This window comes from Lampetra fluviatilis, chromosome 68, assembly GCF_964198595.1.
Source record: "Lampetra fluviatilis chromosome 68, kcLamFluv1.1, whole genome shotgun sequence".
Lineage (NCBI taxonomy): Eukaryota > Metazoa > Chordata > Hyperoartia > Petromyzontiformes > Petromyzontidae > Lampetra > Lampetra fluviatilis.
In genome coordinates, this window is record NC_136342.1 from 5,190,817 (window position 1) to 5,210,677 (window position 19,861).

General features: G+C 55.0%; 1 protein-coding gene across 5 annotated transcripts in view; it reads right to left on the minus strand.

Annotated features, from left to right (window-relative positions):
- The window catches only part of LOC144952557 (long-chain fatty acid transport protein 1-like), a 115,423-nt gene that overhangs the window by 56,719 nt on the left and 38,843 nt on the right, over positions 1-19,861 (minus strand). For all 5 annotated transcript variants that reach the window (XM_078883015.1, XM_078883018.1, XM_078883016.1 and 2 more), the window contains exons 4-7: positions 15,949-16,234; positions 14,996-15,157; positions 13,031-13,100; positions 10,336-10,427 (exon numbers count right to left, since the gene is read on the minus strand). In XM_078883015.1, the coding sequence (XP_078739141.1) occupies positions 10,336-10,427; positions 13,031-13,100; positions 14,996-15,157; positions 15,949-16,234 (610 nt within the window). The remainder of the gene's footprint in view (positions 1-10,335; positions 10,428-13,030; positions 13,101-14,995; positions 15,158-15,948; positions 16,235-19,861) is intronic.

The following is a 19,861-nucleotide window of genomic DNA, read 5'->3' on the forward strand; positions in this document are numbered from 1 at the left end:
GGTGAGTGAGCTGGTGAGTGAGCTGGTGGGTGAGTGAGTGAGCTGGTGAGTGAGCTGGTGGGTGAGTGAGTGAGCTGGTGAGTGAGTGAGTGAGCTGGTGAGTGAGCTGGTGAGTGAGCTGGTGTGAGGTGAGTGAGTGAGCTGGTGAGCTGTGCGGAGCTGGTGAGTGAGCTGGTGGGTGAGTGAGCTGGTGAGTGAGTGAATGAGCTGGTGAGTGAGCTGGTGGGTGAGTGAGTGAGCTGGTGAGTGAGCTGGTGGGTGAGCAGGTGGGTGAGCGAGTGGGTGGGTGAGCAGGTGGGTAAGCAGGTGGGTGAGTGAGTGAGCTGGTGAGTGAGTGTGGGTGGGTGAACAGGTGGGTAAGCAGGTGGGTGAGCTGGTGAGCTGGTGAGTGAGCTGGTGAGTGAGCTGGTGAGTGAGCTGGTGGGTGAGCTGGTGAGTGAGCTGGTGAGTGAGCTGGTGGGTGAGTGAGTGAGCTGGTGAGTGAGTGAGCTGGTGAGTGAAGTGAGTGAGTGAGTGAGTGAGTGAGTGAGTGAGTGAGTGAGTGAGCTGGTGAGTGAGCTGGTGGGTGAGCAGGTGGGTGAGCTGAGTGAGTGGGTGGGTGAGTGAGCTGGTGAGTGAGATGGTGGGTGAGTGAGTGAGTGAGTGGGTGGGTGAACAGGTGGGTAAACAGGTGGGTGAGCTGGTGAGCTGGTGAGTGAGCTGGTGAGTGAACTGGTGGGTGAGTGAGTGAGTGAGCAGGTGGGTGAGGGGGTGGGTGAGCAGGTGGGTGAGTAGGTGAGTGAGTGAGTGAGTGAGTGTGTGAGTGGGTGGGTGAGTGAGCTGGTGAGTGAGATGGTGGGTGAGTGAGTGAGCAGGTGGGTGAGGGGGTGGGTGAGCAGGTGGGTGAGTAGGTGAGTGAGTGAGTGGGTGGGTGTGGTGAGTGAGCTGAGTGAGATGGTGGGTGAGTGAGTGAGTGAGTGAGCAGGTGAGTGAGTGAGTGAGTGGGTGAGTGAGTGAGTGAGTGAGTGAGTGAGTGAGTGAGTGAGTGAGTGAGTGAGTGAGTGGGTGAGTGAGCAGGCGGGTGGGTGAGTGAGTGGGTGGGTGAACAGGTGGGTAAGCAGGTGGGTGAGCTGGTGAGCTGGTGAGTGAGCTGGTGAGTGAACTGGTGGTGAGTGAGTGAGCTGGTGAGTGAGTGAGCTGGTGAGTGAGCTGGTGAGTGAGCAGGTGGGTGAGCTGGTGAGTGAGCCTGGTGAGTGAGCTGGTGGGTGAGCTGGTGAGTGAGCTGGTGAGTGAGCTGGTGGGTGAGTGAGCGGGCGGGTGAGCGGGTGAGTGAGCAGGTGGGTGAGTGAGCTGGTGGGTGAGTGAGCTGGTGAGTGAGCAGGTGGGTCAGTGAGCTGGTGGGTGAGTGAGCGAGCTGGTGAGTGAGTGGTGAGTGAGCAAGTGGGTGAGCAGGTGAGTGAGCAAGTGGGTGAGCGAGTGGGTGTGGGTGAGTGAGTGAGTGAGTGAGTGAGTGAGTGAGTGAGCAGGTGGGTGAGTAGGTGGGTGAGTAGGTGAGTGAGTGAGCAGGTGGGTGAGTAGGTGAGTGAGTGAGTGAGTGGGTGGGTGAGTGAGTGAGTGAGTGGGTGGGTGAACAGGTGGGTAAGCAGGTGGGTGAGCTGGTGAGCTGGTGAGTGAGCTGGTGAGTGAACTGGTGGGTGAGTGAGTGAGCTGGTGAGTGAGTGAGCTGGTGAGTGAGCTGGTGAGTGAGCAGGTGGGTGAGCTGGTGAGTGAGCAGGTGAGTGAGCTGGTGGGTGAGCTGGTGAGTGAGCTGGTGAGTGAGCTGGTGGGTGAGTGAGTGAGCTGGTGAGTGAGTGAGTGAGCTGGTGAGTGAGCTGGTGGGTGAGTGAGTGAGCTGGTGAGTGAGATGGTGGTGAGTGAGTGAGGAGTGAGTGAGTGAGTGAGTGAGTGAGTGAGTGAGTGAGTGAGCAGGTGAGTGAGTGAGTGAGTGAGTGAGTGAGTGAGTGAGTGAGTGAGCTGGTGAGTGAGATGGTGGGTGAGTGAGTGAGTGAGTGAGTGAGCAGGTGAGTGAGTGAGTGAGTGGGTGAGTGAGTGAGTGGGTGAGGGGGTGGTGAGCAGGTGGGTGAGTAGGTGAGTGAGTGAGTGAGTGAGTGAGTGGGTGGGTGGGTGAGTGAGCTGGTGAGTGAGATGGTGGGTGAGTGAGTGAGTGAGTGGGTGGGTGAACAGGTGGGTAAGCAGGTGGGTGAGCTGGTGAGCTGGTGAGTGAGCTGGTGAGTGAACTGGTGGGTGAGTGAGTGAGCTGGTGAGTGAGCTGGTGAGTGAGCAGGTGGGTGAGCTGGTGAGTGAGCTGGTGAGTGAGCTGGTGGGTGAGCTGGTGAGTGAGCTGGTGAGTGAGCTGGTGGGTGAGTGAGTGAGCTGGTGAGTGAGTGAGTGAGTGAGTGAGTGAGTGAGTGAGTGAGTGAGTGAGCTGGTGAGTGAGCTGGTGGGTGAGTGAGTGAGCTGGTGAGTGAGATGGTGGGTGAGTGAGTGAGTGAGTGAGCAGGTGAGTGAGTGAGTGAGTGAGTGAGCGAGTGAGTGAGCGAGTGAGTGAGTGAGTGAGTGAGTGGGTGAGTGAGCAGGTGGGTGGGTGAGTGAGTGGGTGGGTGAACAGGTGGGTAAGCAGGTGGGTGAGCTGGTGAGCTGGTGAGTGAGCTGGTGAGTGAACTGGTGGGTGAGTGAGTGAGCTGGTGAGTGAGTGAGCTGGTGAGTGAGCTGGTGAGTGAGCAGGTGGGTGAGCTGGTGAGTGAGCTGGTGAGTGAGCTGGTGGGTGAGCTGGTGAGTGAGCTGGTGAGTGAGCTGGTGGGTGAGTGAGCGGGCGGGTGAGCGGGTGAGTGAGCAGGTGGGTGAGTGAGCTGGTGGGTGAGTGAGCTGGTGAGTGAGCAGGTGGGTCAGTGAGCTGGTGGGTGAGTGAGCGAGCTGGTGAGTGAGTGGGTGAGTGAGCAAGTGGGTGAGCAGGTGAGTGAGCAAGTGGGTGAGCGAGTGGGTGGGTGAGTAGGTGAGTGAGTGAGTGAGTGAGTGAGTGAGTGAGTGAGTGAGTGAGTGAGTGAGTGAGTGAGTGAGCAGGTGGGTGAGTAGGTGGGTGAGTAGGTGAGTGAGTGAGCAGGTGGGTGAGTAGGTGAGTGAGTGAGTGAGTGGGTGGGTGAGTGAGTGAGTGAGTGGGTGGGTGAACAGGTGGGTAAGCAGGTGGGTGAGCTGGTGAGCTGGTGAGTGAGCTGGTGAGTGAACTGGTGGGTGAGTGAGTGAGCTGGTGAGTGAGTGAGCTGGTGAGTGAGCTGGTGAGTGAGCAGGTGGGTGAGCTGGTGAGTGAGCAGGTGAGTGAGCTGGTGGGTGAGCTGGTGAGTGAGCTGGTGAGTGAGCTGGTGGGTGAGTGAGTGAGCTGGTGAGTGAGTGAGTGAGCTGGTGAGTGAGCTGGTGGGTGAGTGAGCTGGTGGGTGAGTGAGTGAGCTGGTGAGTGAGATGGTGGGTGAGTGAGTGAGTGAGTGAGTGAGTGAGTGAGTGAGTGAGTGAGTGAGTGAGTGAGCAGGTGAGTGAGTGAGTGAGTGAGTGAGTGAGTGAGTGAGTGAGTGAGTGAGCTGGTGAGTGAGATGGTGGGTGAGTGAGTGAGTGAGTGAGTGAGCAGGTGAGTGAGTGAGTGAGTGAGTGGGTGAGTGAGTGAGTGGGTGAGGGGGTGGGTGGGTGAGTGAGCTGGTGAGTGAGATGGTGGGTGAGTGAGTGAGTGAGTGAGTGAGTGAGTGAGTGGGTGGGTGAACAGGTGGGTAAGCAGGTGGGTGAGCTGGTGAGCTGGTGAGTGAGCTGGTGAGTGAACTGGTGGGTGAGTGAGTGAGCTGGTGAGTGAGCTGGTGAGTGAGCAGGTGGGTGAGCTGGTGAGTGAGCTGGTGAGTGAGCTGGTGAGTGAGCTGGTGAGTGAGCTGGTGGGTGAGTGAGTGAGCTGGTGAGTGAGATGGTGGGTGAGTGAGTGAGTGAGTGAGTGAGGAGAGTGAGTGAGTGAGTGAGTGAGTGAGTGAGTGAGTGAGTGAGTGAGTGAGTGAGTGAGTGAGTGAGTGAGTGAGTGAGCAGGTGGGTGAGGAGGTGGGTGAGTAGGTGAGTGAGTGAGTGGGTGGGTGGGTGAGTGAGCTGGTGAGTGAGATGGTGGGTGAGTGAGTGAGTGAGTGAGCAGGTGAGTGAGTGAGTGAGTGAGTGGGTGAGTGAGTGAGTGAGTGAGTGGGTGAGTGAGCAGGTGGGTGGGCGAGTGAGTGGGTGGGTGAACAGGTGGGTAAGCAGGTGGGTGAGCTGGTGAGCTGGTGAGTGAGCTGGTGAGTGAACTGGTGGGTGAGTGAGTGAGCTGGTGAGTGAGTGAGCTGGTGAGTGAGCTGGTGAGTGAGCAGGTGGGTGAGCTGGTGAGTGAGCTGGTGAGTGAGCTGGTGGGTGAGCTGGTGAGTGAGCTGGTGAGTGAGCTGGTGGGTGAGTGAGCGGGCGGGTGAGCGGGTGAGTGAGCAGGTGGGTGAATGAGCTGGTGGGTGAGTGAGCTGGTGAGTGAGCAGGTGGGTCAGTGAGCTGGTGGGTGAGTGAGCGAGCTGGTGAGTGAGTGGGTGAGTGAGCAAGTGGGTGAGCAGGTGAGTGAGCAAGTGGGTGAGCGAGTGGGTGGGTGAGTAGGTGAGTGAGTGAGTGAGTGAGTGAGCAGGTGGGTGAGTAGGTGGGTGAGTAGGTGAGTGAGTGAGCAGGTGGGTGAGTAGGTGAGTGAGTGAGTGAGTGGGTGGGTGAACAGGTGGGTAAGCAGGTGGGTGAGCTGGTGAGCTGGTGAGTGAGCTGGTGAGTGAACTGGTGGGTGAGTGAGTGAGCTGGTGAGTGAGTGAGCTGGTGAGTGAGCTGGTGAGTGAGCAGGTGGGTGAGCTGGTGAGTGAGCTGGTGAGTGAGCTGGTGGGTGAGCTGGTGAGTGAGCTGGTGAGTGAGCTGGTGGGTGAGTGAGCGGGCGGGTGAGCGGGTGAGTGAGCAGGTGGGTGAGTGAGCTGGTGGGTGAGTGAGCTGGTGAGTGAGCAGGTGGGTCAGTGAGCTGGTGGGTGAGTGAGCGAGCTGGTGAGTGAGTGGGTGAGTGAGCAAGTGGGTGAGCAGGTGAGTGAGCAAGTGGGTGAGCGAGTGGGTGGGTGAGTGAGTGAGTGAGTGAGTGAGTGAGTGAGTGAGTGAGTGAGTGAGTGAGTGAGTGAGCAGGTGGGTGAGTAGGTGGGTGAGTAGGTGAGTGAGTGAGCAGGTGGGTGAGTAGGTGAGTGAGTGAGTGAGTGGGTGGGTGAGTGAGTGAGTGAGTGGGTGGGTGAACAGGTGGGTAAGCAGGTGGGTGAGCTGGTGAGCTGGTGAGTGAGCTGGTGAGTGAACTGGTGGGTGAGTGAGTGAGCTGGTGAGTGAGTGAGCTGGTGAGTGAGCTGGTGAGTGAGCAGGTGGGTGAGCTGGTGAGTGAGCAGGTGAGTGAGCTGGTGGGTGAGCTGGTGAGTGAGCTGGTGAGTGAGCTGGTGGGTGAGTGAGTGAGCTGGTGAGTGAGTGAGTGAGCTGGTGAGTGAGCTGGTGGGTGAGTGAGTGAGCTGGTGAGTGAGATGGTGGGTGAGTGAGTGAGTGAGTGAGTGAGTGAGCAGGTGAGTGAGTGAGTGAGTGAGTGAGTGAGTGAGTGAGTGAGTGAGTGAGTGAGTGAGTGAGCTGGTGAGTGAGATGGTGGGTGAGTGAGTGAGTGAGTGAGTGAGTGAGCAGGTGAGTGAGTGAGTGAGTGAGTGGGGTGAGTGAGTGAGTGGGTGAGGGGGTGGGTGAGCAGGTGGGTGAGTAGGTGAGTGAGTGAGTGAGTGAGTGAGTGAGTGAGTGGGTGGGTGGGTGAGTGAGCTGGTGAGTGAGATGGTGGGTGAGTGAGTGAGTGAGTGGGTGGGTGAACAGGTGGGTAAGCAGGTGGGTGAGCTGGTGAGCTGGTGAGTGAGCTGGTGAGTGAACTGGTGGGTGAGTGAGTGAGCTGGTGAGTGAGCTGGTGAGAGAGCAGGTGGGTGAGCTGGTGAGTGAGCTGGTGAGTGAGCTGGTGGGTGAGCTGGTGAGTGAGCTGGTGAGTGAGCTGGTGGGTGAGCAGGTGAGTGAGCAAGTGGGTGAGCGAGTGGGTGGGTGAGTAGGTGAGTGAGTGAGTGAGTGAGTGAGTGAGTGAGTGAGTGAGTGAGTGAGTGAGTGAGTGAGTGAGTGAGTGAGTGAGTGAGCAGGTGGGTGAGTAGGTGGGTGAGTAGGTGAGTGAGTGAGCAGGTGGGTGAGTAGGTGAGTGAGTGAGTGAGTGGGTGGGTGAGTGAGTGAGTGAGTGGGTGGGTGAACAGGTGGGTAAGCAGGTGGGTGAGCTGGTGAGCTGGTGAGTGAGCTGGTGAGTGAACTGGTGGGTGAGTGAGTGAGCTGGTGAGTGAGTGAGCTGGTGAGTGAGCTGGTGAGTGAGCAGGTGGGTGAGCTGGTGAGTGAGCAGGTGAGTGAGCTGGTGGGTGAGCTGGTGAGTGAGCTGGTGAGTGAGCTGGTGGGTGAGTGAGTGAGCTGGTGAGTGAGTGAGTGAGCTGGTGAGTGAGCTGGTGGGTGAGTGAGCTGGTGGGTGAGTGAGTGAGCTGGTGAGTGAGATGGTGGGTGAGTGAGTGAGTGAGTGAGTGAGTGAGTGAGTGAGCAGGTGAGTGAGTGAGTGAGTGAGTGAGTGAGTGAGTGAGTGAGTGAGTGAGTGAGTGAGTGAGTGAGCTGGTGAGTGAGATGGTGGGTGAGTGAGTGAGTGAGTGAGTGAGTGAGTGAGTGAGTGAGTGAGCAGGTGAGTGAGTGAGTGAGTGAGTGAGTGGGTGAGTGAGTGAGTGGGTGAGGGGGTGGGTGAGCAGGTGGGTGAGTAGGTGAGTGAGTGAGTGAGTGAGTGAGTGGGTGGGTGGGTGAGTGAGCTGGTGAGTGAGATGGTGGGTGAGTGAGTGAGTGAGTGAGTGAGTGGGTGGGTGAACAGGTGGGTAAGCAGGTGGGTGAGCTGGTGAGCTGGTGAGTGAGCTGGTGAGTGAACTGGTGGGTGAGTGAGTGAGCTGGTGAGTGAGCTGGTGAGTGAGCAGGTGGGTGAGCTGGTGAGTGAGCTGGTGAGTGAGCTGGTGAGTGAGCTGGTGAGTGAGCTGGTGGGTGAGTGAGTGAGCTGGTGAGTGAGATGGTGGGTGAGTGAGTGAGTGAGTGAGTGAGCAGGTGAGTGAGTGAGTGAGTGAGTGAGTGAGTGAGTGAGTGAGTGAGTGAGTGAGTGAGTGAGTGAGTGAGTGAGCAGGTGGGTGAGGGGGTGGGTGAGCAGGTGGGTGAGTAGGTGAGTGAGTGAGTGGGTGGGTGGGTGAGTGAGCTGGTGAGTGAGATGGTGGGTGAGTGAGTGAGTGAGTGAGCAGGTGAGTGAGTGAGTGAGTGAGTGGGTGAGTGAGTGAGTGAGTGGGTGAGTGAGCAGGTGGGTGGGCGAGTGAGTGGGTGGGTGAACAGGTGGGTAAGCAGGTGGGTGAGCTGGTGAGCTGGTGAGTGAGCTGGTGAGTGAACTGGTGGGTGAGTGAGTGAGCTGGTGAGTGAGTGAGCTGGTGAGTGAGCTGGTGAGTGAGCAGGTGGGTGAGCTGGTGAGTGAGCTGGTGAGTGAGCTGGTGGGTGAGCTGGTGAGTGAGCTGGTGAGTGAGCTGGTGGGTGAGTGAGCGGGCGGGTGAGCGGGTGAGTGAGCAGGTGGGTGAATGAGCTGGTGGGTGAGTGAGCTGGTGAGTGAGCAGGTGGGTCAGTGAGCTGGTGGGTGAGTGAGCGAGCTGGTGAGTGAGTGGGTGAGTGAGCAAGTGGGTGAGCAGGTGAGTGAGCAAGTGGGTGAGCGAGTGGGTGGGTGAGTAGGTGAGTGAGTGAGTGAGTGAGTGAGCAGGTGGGTGAGTAGGTGGGTGAGTAGGTGAGTGAGTGAGCAGGTGGGTGAGTAGGTGAGTGAGTGAGTGAGTGGGTGGGTGAACAGGTGGGTAAGCAGGTGGGTGAGCTGGTGAGCTGGTGAGTGAGCTGGTGAGTGAACTGGTGGGTGAGTGAGTGAGCTGGTGAGTGAGTGAGCTGGTGAGTGAGCTGGTGAGTGAGCAGGTGGGTGAGCTGGTGAGTGAGCTGGTGAGTGAGCTGGTGGGTGAGCTGGTGAGTGAGCTGGTGAGTGAGCTGGTGGGTGAGTGAGTGAGCTGGTGAGTGAGTGAGAGAGTGAGCTGGTGAGTGAGCTGGTGGGTGAGTGAGTGAGCTGGTGAGTGAGCTGGTGGGTGAGTGAGTGAGCTGGTGAGTGATTGAGTGAGCTGGTGAGTGAGCTGGTGGGTGAGTGAGTGAGCTGGTGAGCTGGTGAGTGAGCTGGTGAGTGAGCTGGTGGGTGAGTGAGTGAGCTGGTGAGTGAGCTGGTGGGTGAGTGAGTGAGCTGGTGAGTGAGTGAGTGAGTGAGCTGGTGAGTGAGCTGGTGGGTGAGTGAGTGAGCTGGTGAGCTGGTGAGTGAGCTGGTGAGTGAGCTGGTGGGTGAGTGAGTGAGCTGGTGAGTGAGCAGGTGGGTTAGTGAGTGAGCTGGTGAGTGAGTGAGTGAGCTGGTGAGTGAGCTGGTGGGTGAGTGAGTGAGCTGGTGAGTGAGTGAGTGAGCTGGTGAGTGAGCTGGTGGGTGAGTGAGTGAGCTGGTGAGTGAGCTGGTGGGTGAGTGAGTGAGCTGGTGAGTGAGCTGGTGGGTGAGTGAGTGAGCTGGTGAGTGAGCAGGTGGGTGAGCTGGTGAGTGAGCTGGTGAGTGAGCTGGTGGGTGAGCTGGTGAGTGAGCTGGTGAGTGAGCTGGTGGGTGAGTGAGTGAGCTGGTGAGTGAGCTGGTGGGTGAGTGAGTGAGCTGGTGAGTGAGTGAGTGAGCTGGTGAGTGAGCTGGTGGGTAAGTGAGTGAGATGGTGAGCTGGTGAGTGAGCTGGTGAGTGAGCTGGTGGGTGAGTGAGTGAGCAGGTGGGTGAGTAGGTGAGGGAGCGAGCTGGTGGGTGAGCGGGCGGTGTGAGCAGGTGGGTGAGTAGGTGGGTGAGTGAGTGAGCAGGTGAGTGAGTGAGCGGGTGGGTGAGTGAGTGAGTGAGCAGGTGGGTGAGGGGGTGAGCTGGTGGGTGAGTGGGTGAGTGGGTGGGTGAACAGGTGGGTAAGCAGGTGGGTGAGCTGGTGAGCTGGTGAGTGAGCTGGTGAGTGAACTGGTGGGTGAGTGAGCGAGCTGGTGAGTGAGTGAGCTGGTGAGTGAGCTGGTGAGTGAGCAGGTGGGTGAGCTGGTGAGTGAGCTGGTGAGTGAGCTGGTGGGTGAGCTGGTGAGTGAGCTGGTGAGTGAGCTGGTGGGTGAGTGAGTGAGCTGGTGAGTGAGCTGGTGGGTGAGTGAGTGAGCTGGTGAGTGAGTGAGTGAGCTGGTGAGTGAGCTGGTGGGTGAGTGAGTGAGCTGGTGAGCTGGTGAGTGAGCTGGTGAGTGAGCTGGTGGGTGAGTGAGCTGGTGAGTGAGTGAATGAGCTGGTGAGTGAGCTGGTGGGTGAGTGAGTGAGCTGGTGAGTGAGCTGGTGGGTGAGCAGGTGGGTGAGCGAGTGGGTGGGTGAGCAGGTGGGTAAGTAGGTGGGTGAGTGAGTGAGCTGGTGAGTGAGTGAGTGGGTGGGTGAACAGGTGGGTAAGCAGGTGGGTGAGCTGGTGAGCTGGTGAGTGAGCTGGTGAGTGAGCTGGTGAGTGAGCTGGTGGGTGAGCTGGTGAGTGAGCTGGTGAGTGAGCTGGTGGGTGAGTGAGTGAGCTGGTGAGTGAGTGAGCTGGTGAGTGAGTGAGTGAGCTGGTGAGTGAGCTGGTGGGTGAGTGAGTGAGCTGGTGAGTGAGTGAGCTGGTGGGTGAGTGAGTGAGCTGGTGAGTGAGATGGTGCGTGAGCGGGCTGGTGAGTGAGTGAGCAGGTGGGTGAGTGAGTGAGCTGGTGAGTGAGTGAGACGGTGGGTGAGTAGGTGAGTGAGTGAGCAAGTGGGTGAGTGATCAGGTGGGTGAGCGAGCTGGTGAGCGAGCTGGTGAGTGAGCTGGTGAGCGAGCGAGCTGGTGAGTGAGCTGGTGAGTGAGCTGGTGAGTGAGCGAGCTGGTGAGTGAGCTGGTGAGTGAGCTGGTGAGTGAGCTGATGAGCGAGCGAGCTGGTGAGTGAGCTGGTGAGTGAGCTGGTGAGTGAGCGAGCTGGTGAGTGAGCGAGCTGGTGAGTGAGCTGGTGAGTGAGCTGGTGAGCGAGCGAGCTGGTGAGTGAGCTGGTGAGTGAGCTGGTGAGTGAGCGGGTGAGTGAGCGAGCTGGTGAGTGAGCTGGTGAGTGAGCTGGTGAGCGAGCTGGTGAGCGTGGGGGGGGTGGGTGTTGCTCACCGGCCGTGTGGTAGAGGGGCAGGCAGGAGTAGAGCACGTCCGACGCCCTCATGCCGAAGCCGTAGTGCACCAGCGTGGCCATGCGGTAGTACCTGGGACACGCAGAGACTCAGCACTGCATCACCATAGACTCAGCACTGCCCATAGACTCAGCACTACCCATAGACTCAACACTGCCCATAGACTCAACACTGCCCATAGACTCAACACTACCCATAGACTCAACACTACCCATAGACTCAACACTGCCCATAGACTCAACACTGCCCATAGACTCAACACTGCCCATAGACTCAGCACTGCACCATAGACTCAGCACTGAACCACCATAGACTCAGCACTGAACCACCATAGACTCACTGCCCATAGACTCAGCACTGTTACCCATAGACTCAACACTGCCCATAGACTCAACACTGCCCATAGACTCAGCACTGCACCATAGACTCAGCACTGAACCACCATAGACTCAGCACTGAACCACCATAGACTCAGCACTGTTACCCATAGACTCAACACTACCCATAGACTCAACACTGAACCACCATAGACTCAACACTGTTACCCATAGACTCAACACTGCACCATAGACTCAACACTGCCCATAGACTCAGCACTGCTACCCATAGACTCAGCACTGCACCATAGACTCAACACTGCCCATAGACTCAGCACTGCTACCCATAGACTCAACACTGCTCCATAGACTCAGCACTGAACTACCATAGACTCAACACTGCCCATAGACTCAACACTACCTATAGACTCAACACTGAAGCATAGACTCAACACTGTCCATAGACTCAACACTGCACCATAGACTCAACACTACCCATAGACTCAACACTGCCCATAGACTCAACACTGCCCATAGACTCAACACTGCCCATAGACTCAACACTACCCATAGACTCAACACTGCCCATAGACTCAGCACTGCCCATAGACTCAACACTGCCCATAGACTCAACACTACCCATAGACTCAGCACTGCCCATAGACTCAACACTGCCCATAGACTCAACACTGCCCATAGACTCAACACTACCCATAGACTCAACACTGCCCATAGACTCAACACTACCCATAGACTCAACACTGCCCATAGACTCAGCACTGCCCATAGACTCAACACTGCCCATAGACTCAACACTGCCCATAGACTCAACACTACCCATAGACTCAACACTACCCATAGACTCAACACTGCCCATAGACTCAACACTGCCCATAGACTCAACACTGTACCATAGACTCAACACTACCCATAGACTCAACACTGCCCATAGACTCAACACTGCACCATAGATTCATCACTGCCCATAGACTCAACACTGCACCATAGACTCAACACTGCCCCATAGACTCAACACTGCACCATAGACTCAACACCACCCATAGACTCAACACTGCCCATAGAATCAACACTGCCCCATAGACTCAACACTGCACCATAGACTCAACACCACCCATAGACTCAACACGGCCCATAGACTCAACACTGCACCATAGACTCAACACCACCCATAGACTCAACACTGCCCATAGACTCAACACTGCACCATAGACTCAACACTGCCCATATACTCAGCACTGCACCATAGACTCAACACTGCACCATAGACTCAACACTGCACCATAGACTCAACACTGCACCATAGACTCAACACTACCCATAGACTCAACACTGCCCATAGACTCAGCACTCCACCATAGACTCAATACTGCACCATAGACTCAACACTACCCATAGACTCAACACTGCACCATAGACTCAACACTGCACCATAGACTCAACACTGCACCATAGACTCAACACTACCCATAGACTCAACACTGCACCATAGACTCAACACTGCACCATAGACTCAACACTGCACCATAGACTCAACACTACCCATAGACTCAACACTGCCCATAGACTCAACACTGCCCATAGACTCAATACTGCACCATAGACTCAACACTGCACCATAGACTCAACACTGCCCATAGACTCAACACTGCACCATAGACTCAACACTGCCCATAGACTCAACACTGCACCATAGACTCAACACTGCACCATAGACTCAACACTGCCCATAGACTCAACACTGCCCATAGACTCAACACTGCACCATAGACTCAACACTGCCCATAGACTCAACACTGCACCATAGACTCAACACTGCACCATAGACTCAACACTGCACCATAGACTCAATACTGCACCATAGACTCAACACTACCCATAGACTCAACACTGCACCATAGACTCAACACTGCCCATAGACTCAGCACTGCACCATAGACTCAACACTGCACCATAGACTCAACACTGCTACCCATAGACTCAACACTGCACCATAGACTCAACACTGCACCATAGACTCAACACTGCACCATAGACTCAGCACTGCACCATAGACTCAACACTGCACCATAGACTCAACACTGCACCATAGACTCAACACTACCCATAGACTCAACACTACCCATAGACTCAACACTACCCATAGACTCAACACTACCCATAGACTCAACACTGCACCATAGACTCAACACTGCCCATAGACTCAACACTGCCCATAGACTCAACACTACCCATAGACTCAACACTACCCATAGACTCAACACTACCCATAGACTCAACACTGCCCATAGACTCAACACCACACTCACCACGCTCACCACTCACCACCCCCACGCTCACCTGCTGTGCACCACGATGGCCGCCTTGGGCATGCCGGTGGTGCCGGAGGTGTAGACGTAGAAGAGTCGATCTGGGACACACGGGGGGGGGGGGGGGAGAGATTCAGCCAATCAGCACCAAGCTGGGGCACACGAGGGGGGGAGAGATTCAGCCAATCAGCACCAAGTTGGGGCACACGAGGGGGAGGGAGTCAGCCAATCAGCACCAAGCTGGGGCACACGAGGGGGAGAGATTCAGCCAATCAGCACCAAGCTGGGGCACACGAGGGGGAGAGATTCAGCCAATCAGCACCAAGCTGGGGCACACGAGGGGGAGAGATTCAGCCAATCAGCACCAAGCTGGGACACACGAGGGGGAGAGATTCAGCCAATCAGCAACAAGCTGGAGCACACGAGGGGGAGAGAGTCAGCCAATCAGCAACAAGCTGGGACACACGAGGGGGAGAGATTCAGCCAATCAGCAACAAGCTGGGACACACGAGGGGGAGAGATTCAGCCAATCAGCAACAAGCTGGAGCACACGAGGGGGAGAGATTCAGCCAATCAGCAACAAGCTGGGACACACGAGGGGGAGAGATTCAGCCAATCAGCACCAAGCTGGGGCACACGAGGGGGAGAGATTCAGCCAATCAGCACCAAGCTAGGGCACACGAGGGGGAGAGAGTCAGCCAATCAGCACCAAGCTGGGGCACACGAGGGGGAGAGAGTCAGCCAATCAGCACCAAGCTAGGGCACACGAGGGGGAGAGATTCAGCCAATCAGCACCAAGCTGGGCACACGAGGGGGAGAGAGTCAGCCAATCAGCACCAAGCTAGGGCACACGAGGGGGAGAGAGTCAGCCAATCAGCAACAAGCTGGGGCACACGAGGGGGAGAGATTCAGCCAATCAGCACCAAGCTGGGGCACACGAGGGGGAGAGAGTCAGCCAATCAGCACCAAGCTGGGGCACACGAGGGGGAGAGAGTCAGCCAATCAGCAACAAGCTGGGACACACCAGGGGGGGGAGAGAGTCAGCCAATCAGCACCAAGCTGGGGCACACGAGGGGGAGAGAGTCAGCCAATCAGCACCAAGCTGGGGCACACGAGGGGGAGAGATTCAGCCAATCAGCACCAAGCTGGAGCACACGAGGGGGGAGAGATTCAGCCAATCAGCACCAAGCTGGGGCACACGAGGGGGAGAGATTCAGCCAATCAGCACCAAGCTGGGGCACACGAGGGGGAGAGAGTCAGCCAATCAGCACCAAGCTGGAGCACACGAGGGGGGAGAGATTCAGCCAATCAGCACCAAGCTGGGGCACACGAGGGGGAGAGAGTCAGCCAATCAGCACCAAGCTAGGGCACACGAGGGGGAGAGATTCAGCCAATCAGCACCAAGCTGGGGCACACGAGGGGGAGAGAGTCAGCCAATCAGCAACAAGCTGGGACACACCAGGGGGGGGAGAGAGTCAGCCAATCAGCACCAAGCTAGGGCACACGAGGGGGAGAGAGTCAGCCAATCAGCACCAAGCTGGGGCACACGAGGGGGAGAGAGTCAGCCAATCAGCACCAAGCTGGAGCACACGAGGGGGGAGAGATTCAGCCAATCAGCACCAAGCTGGGGCACACGAGGGGGAGAGAGGGGGGGGGAGCCGCCAATCACCACCATGCTGGGGGGACACCAGGGGGGGTGCGGGGGGGGGGTGGAGAGAGGTGGGGGAAGGGAGACAGGGTGGAGGGGGGGTGGGGGTGGAGGGGAGGGGCGCAAGGGGGGGAGAGAGGCGGGGACAGGGGGGCAGGGGAGGTGGGGGGGAGGGGGCGGGGGGTGCAGAGGGGGGGTGCAGGAGGGGGGGGAGAGGTTTGGGGGGGTGCGAGGGGGGGGCAAGGGGGGGGGGCATTGGGGGTGGGGGGTGCGGGGAGGGGAGAGAGGTGGGGGGGGGGGAGCAGGGGTTGTGCAGGTGGGGGCTGGGTGTGGACGGCTTCTCCTCACCAGAGAATCCGCGGCCTGTGGGCCGTGGGAACTGGTGGGTGGGTGCGGCGGCCACCAGCGCGTCGAACGCCTCCACCCCGTGCGGCGTCGCCTCCGTGCCCGTCTCGCCGCTGCAGAACAGCAGCAGCTCCTTGCCCAGCGCCCCGCGGATCTCTTCGAAGGCTGCGGCAAAACAAAAACACAAACGATCCACGTGGCTTCGGGATCCATCGCCGCGGCAAACAAAAAAATTCGCGGCTTCCCGCGGTCACCCCGAGTTGTGTGCGAGGGCGACAAGCGGCCACGCTCGATCCCAGCCTCGACTATCACTGATCGTTGTGGACGCGGCTGCGATGCGGCCGTCCGATTCACGTCGTCTGGAGTCCGTGACGGGTCGGCGCTGGGCACGGCGGAGAGGGACAACTCGCAGGTCTCGGCCACGCGCGGAGTCCGGAGTCAAACGCGACGCACGGGGCATGACGCAGCAGCACGAACATGCAGCTTGATGCAAACACTGCACGTGCTGTGTGTGCAGTGTGAGTGACACCCGCAGGGAGTGCAGCACAGATTCTCCACCACCACCACCACCTCCACCACTACCGTCACCACCATCACCAACAACAACATCAACAACAATAACCACCGCCATTCTCCACATCATCACCACCACCACCACCACCGCCATCACCACCGCCACCGCCACCACCACCGCCACCACCACCATCACCACCACCACAGTCACCACCACCGTCACCACCACCGCCATCACCACCGCCACCGCCACCACCGTCACCACCGCCACCACCACCACCACCACAACCCCAACCACCACCACCATCACCTGGAGTGAGCTCCGCTCCGAACAGCAGGGCCTTGGCCCCTGACGCCCTCAGGCAGTGCATGGCCGCCTCCACCATCACCACCACCATCATCACCACCATCACCACCCCAACCACCACCACCCCCGCCATCACCTGGAGTGAGCTCCGCTCCGAACAGCAGGGCCTTGGCCCCCGACGCCCTCAGGCAGTGCATGGCCGCCTCCCCGCGCAGCGAGCTGTTGATGAGCGCCGCCTCCGCTCCGAGCCGGGCGGCGCCGAGCCAGGCGGCCACGAACTGCGGGCGGCTCTCCATGAAGAGGGCCACCACGTCGCCCGCACGCAGCCCCCGCTCCCACAGCACCCACGCCACCGCACTCGCCTGCCCGTCCAGCCGGGAGAACGTCCAGCGCTCGCCCGTGGCCTCGTAGATCAGAGCCACCTGGGGGGGGGGGGGGTGGTGGGGGGGTAGTGGGGGGGGAGGGGGGGGGTGGGGGTGTGGGTGGTGGTGGGTGGGGGGGTGGTGGGGGGGTGGTGGGGGGGGTGGGGGGGGTGGGGGGTGGGGGTGGAGAGTGGGGGGGGGTGGTGGGGGGGGTTAAAGCTACGATTGGCGCGGTTAGCTAAGTACGGTGCGGAAGAAGTTAAACGTATACATACACTACACTGTACACTACACTGTACACTACAGTGTACACTACACTATACACTACACTATACACTACACTGTACACTACACTATACACTACACTATACACTACACTATACACTACACTACACACTACTATACACTACGCTATACACTACACTATACACTACACTATACACTACACTATACACTACACTACACACTACACAATACACTACACTATACACTACTATACACTACACTATACACTACACTACACACTACTATACACTACACTATACACTACACTATACACTACGCTATACACTACACTATACACTACACTGTACACTACTATACACTACACTATACACTACACTACACACTACTATACACTACACTATACACTACGCTATACACTACACTATACACTACACTGTACACTACAATACACTACACTTTACTATACACTACAATACACTACACTACTATACACTACACTATACACTACACTATACACTACACACTATACACTACACTATACACTACATTATACACTACACTATACACTACACTATACACTATACACTACACTATACACTACACACTATACACTACACTATACACTACATTATACACTACACTATACACTACACTATACACTACTTTACACTACACTATACACTACACTATACACTACTATACACTACACTATACACTATACTATACACTAGACAATACACTACGCTATACACTACACTATACACTACACTACTATACACTACACTATACACTACACACTACTATACACTACACTATACACTACACACTACTATACACTACACTATACACTGCACACTATACTATACACTACTCTATACACTACAATATACACTACACTATACACTACACACTACACTATACACTACACTATACACTACACTATACACTACACTACACACTACACTATATACTGCGCTATACATACACTACACTACATTATACACTACTATACACACCAGGGGTCCTCAAACTACGGCCCGCGGGCCACATGCGGCCCACCGAGGGCATTTATCCGGCCCATGGTCACTCATTGGGCTGAGCTGGTGAGCACTCATTGGGCTGCGATCTGTGAACAAAACTGCAGGTGTAATTAACTTTTTAATGGCACCCGCACCAGTGTGAGCCTGGGGTAAAAGCGGAGTTCCCCCAATCAGACTGCATTGATGGGCAGTGCAGTCTGTATGTCTCTGTGTGGGCAAAGGTATTGCTGGTACTGTATATTGTTTTTGTAGCGCTGTATATATATTGGTATTTTACTAATAGCAATTTTGACTCCCTAGGAAACAATGATGTCAAGAAAGAGAAAAATTTACTCGGAGTGTAGGATATTCAAAAAACAGTGGACTTATGATTACTTTTTCATGCAGTACAAGGGAAGAGCTGTGTGTCTGATATGCCAGAATATAGTGTCTGTGTTCAAAGAATACAATTTACGTCGACACTATGAAACTCAACATAAAGATAAATATGATTGTTTGGTCGGAGAAGTGAGAAAAGATAAAATATTAAAACTGAAAAATACATTAACAACTCAGCAAAATACTTTTGTGAAGCAGAAGCAGCTAAATATGTCATCACTGCGAGCAAGTTTTCAAGTTGCCAAGCTAATAGCGTGCACTGGCAGACCATTCGTGGAGGGAGAATTTGTTAAAGAATGCCTTCTTTCTGTTGCCAAAGAGATGTGTCCAGAGAAGGCCGATTTATTTAGTACAGTGAGTCTTTCAGGACCTACAATTACACGGAGGATTGAAGAAATGGGAGACAATTTGCATCAGCATTTGCAAAACTCCACAAAAAAACTTTTCTATTTTTCCTTGGCACTCGATGAAAGCAATGATGTTCGTGATTCTGCACAACTTCTAATTTTTATTCGTGGGACGAATGACTATTTCAAAGTCACAGAAGAGCTTGCTGCACTGCAAAGCATCAAAGGGACAACTACAGGAGAGGATATCTATGAAAAAGTTTGCCAAACTGTGAATGGTTTGGAGCTGAACTGGGCTAAACTAGCCAGTGTGACAACTGATGGTGCTCCTAGCATGGTGGGGTCTAAGAAAGGAGTAATTGCTCGCATTAACCAAGAGATGGACAAACATAACCATTCTCATCCAATAGCCATACACTGCCTCATCCACCAACAAGCGCTGTGTCGTAAATCACTGAAGTGGGACTCTGTTATGAAAATTGTGGTATCTTGTGTTAACTTCATTAGAGCTCATGCACTAAACCACAGACAATTTCAGGAATTTCTGTCTGAACTAAATGTTGACTATGAAGATGTTCTGTACCACACAGAAGTCCATTGGCTGAGTCGAGGGAGAGTTTTGAAACGTTTCTATGACTTACTTCCACAGATTACAGCTTTTCTGTTTTCAAAAAACAAAGAAGTACCAGAGCTCAATGATGCAGAATGGAAATGGCACCTTGCCTTTCTGACAGATGTAACAGAGCTACTCAACAGTTTCAATGTGAAACTTCAAGGAAAGGGGAAGCTCATCTGTGATATGCAATCACATGTCAAAGCATTTGAAGTAAAATTAGGCCTCCTCATCAAACAAGTTAAGGAGGAAAACTTCTGCCATCTCCCCACAACTCAAAATCTGTTAGCGGAAAAACCATTGGTTGCATTCCCAAACAAAACATGTGTGGATTCACTGGAAAAATTGCAAAAGGAGTTCCAATTTAGATTTAAAGAGCTTCATCTCCATGAACAGGACATACAGCTTTTCAGTAACCCATTTCCTATTGACATTGAAAATGTGGATACAATTTACCAAATGGAACTGGCTGAACTGCAGAATTGTGACTCTGAAAGACGCATTCAAGTCAAGCAGCCTTCATAATTTCTATGCATTTCTCCCCTCTGAGACGTATCCTCATCTCAGGAACCATGCACTCAAAATGGCAACCATCTTTGGCAGCGCTTATGTCTGTGAACAAACATTTTCCAGAATGAAACATTTGAAATCTCCAACCAGATCTAGACTAACGGATGCACACTTGCATCACTTGTTACGACTAGCAGTGACAAATATGGAACCGGACATTGACCATCTCATTAGCCAAAAGCAGGCCCATAGTTCCCATTGAAATACTGGCAAGTTTGTTGATTTAACTTTACTTGTTCTTCATTTTAAATGTTGTATTTGTTCCCGTTTAGTTTCTTCACTTCAAAATAAGATATATGCAGTGTGCATAGGAATTTGTTCATAATTTTTTTTAACTATAGTCCGGCCCTCCAACGGTCTGAGGGACAGTGAACTGGCCCCCTGTTTAAAAAGTTTGAGGACCCCTGCACTACACTATACACTACAATATACACTACACTATACACTACAATATACACTACACTACACACTATGCTATACACTACACTACTAT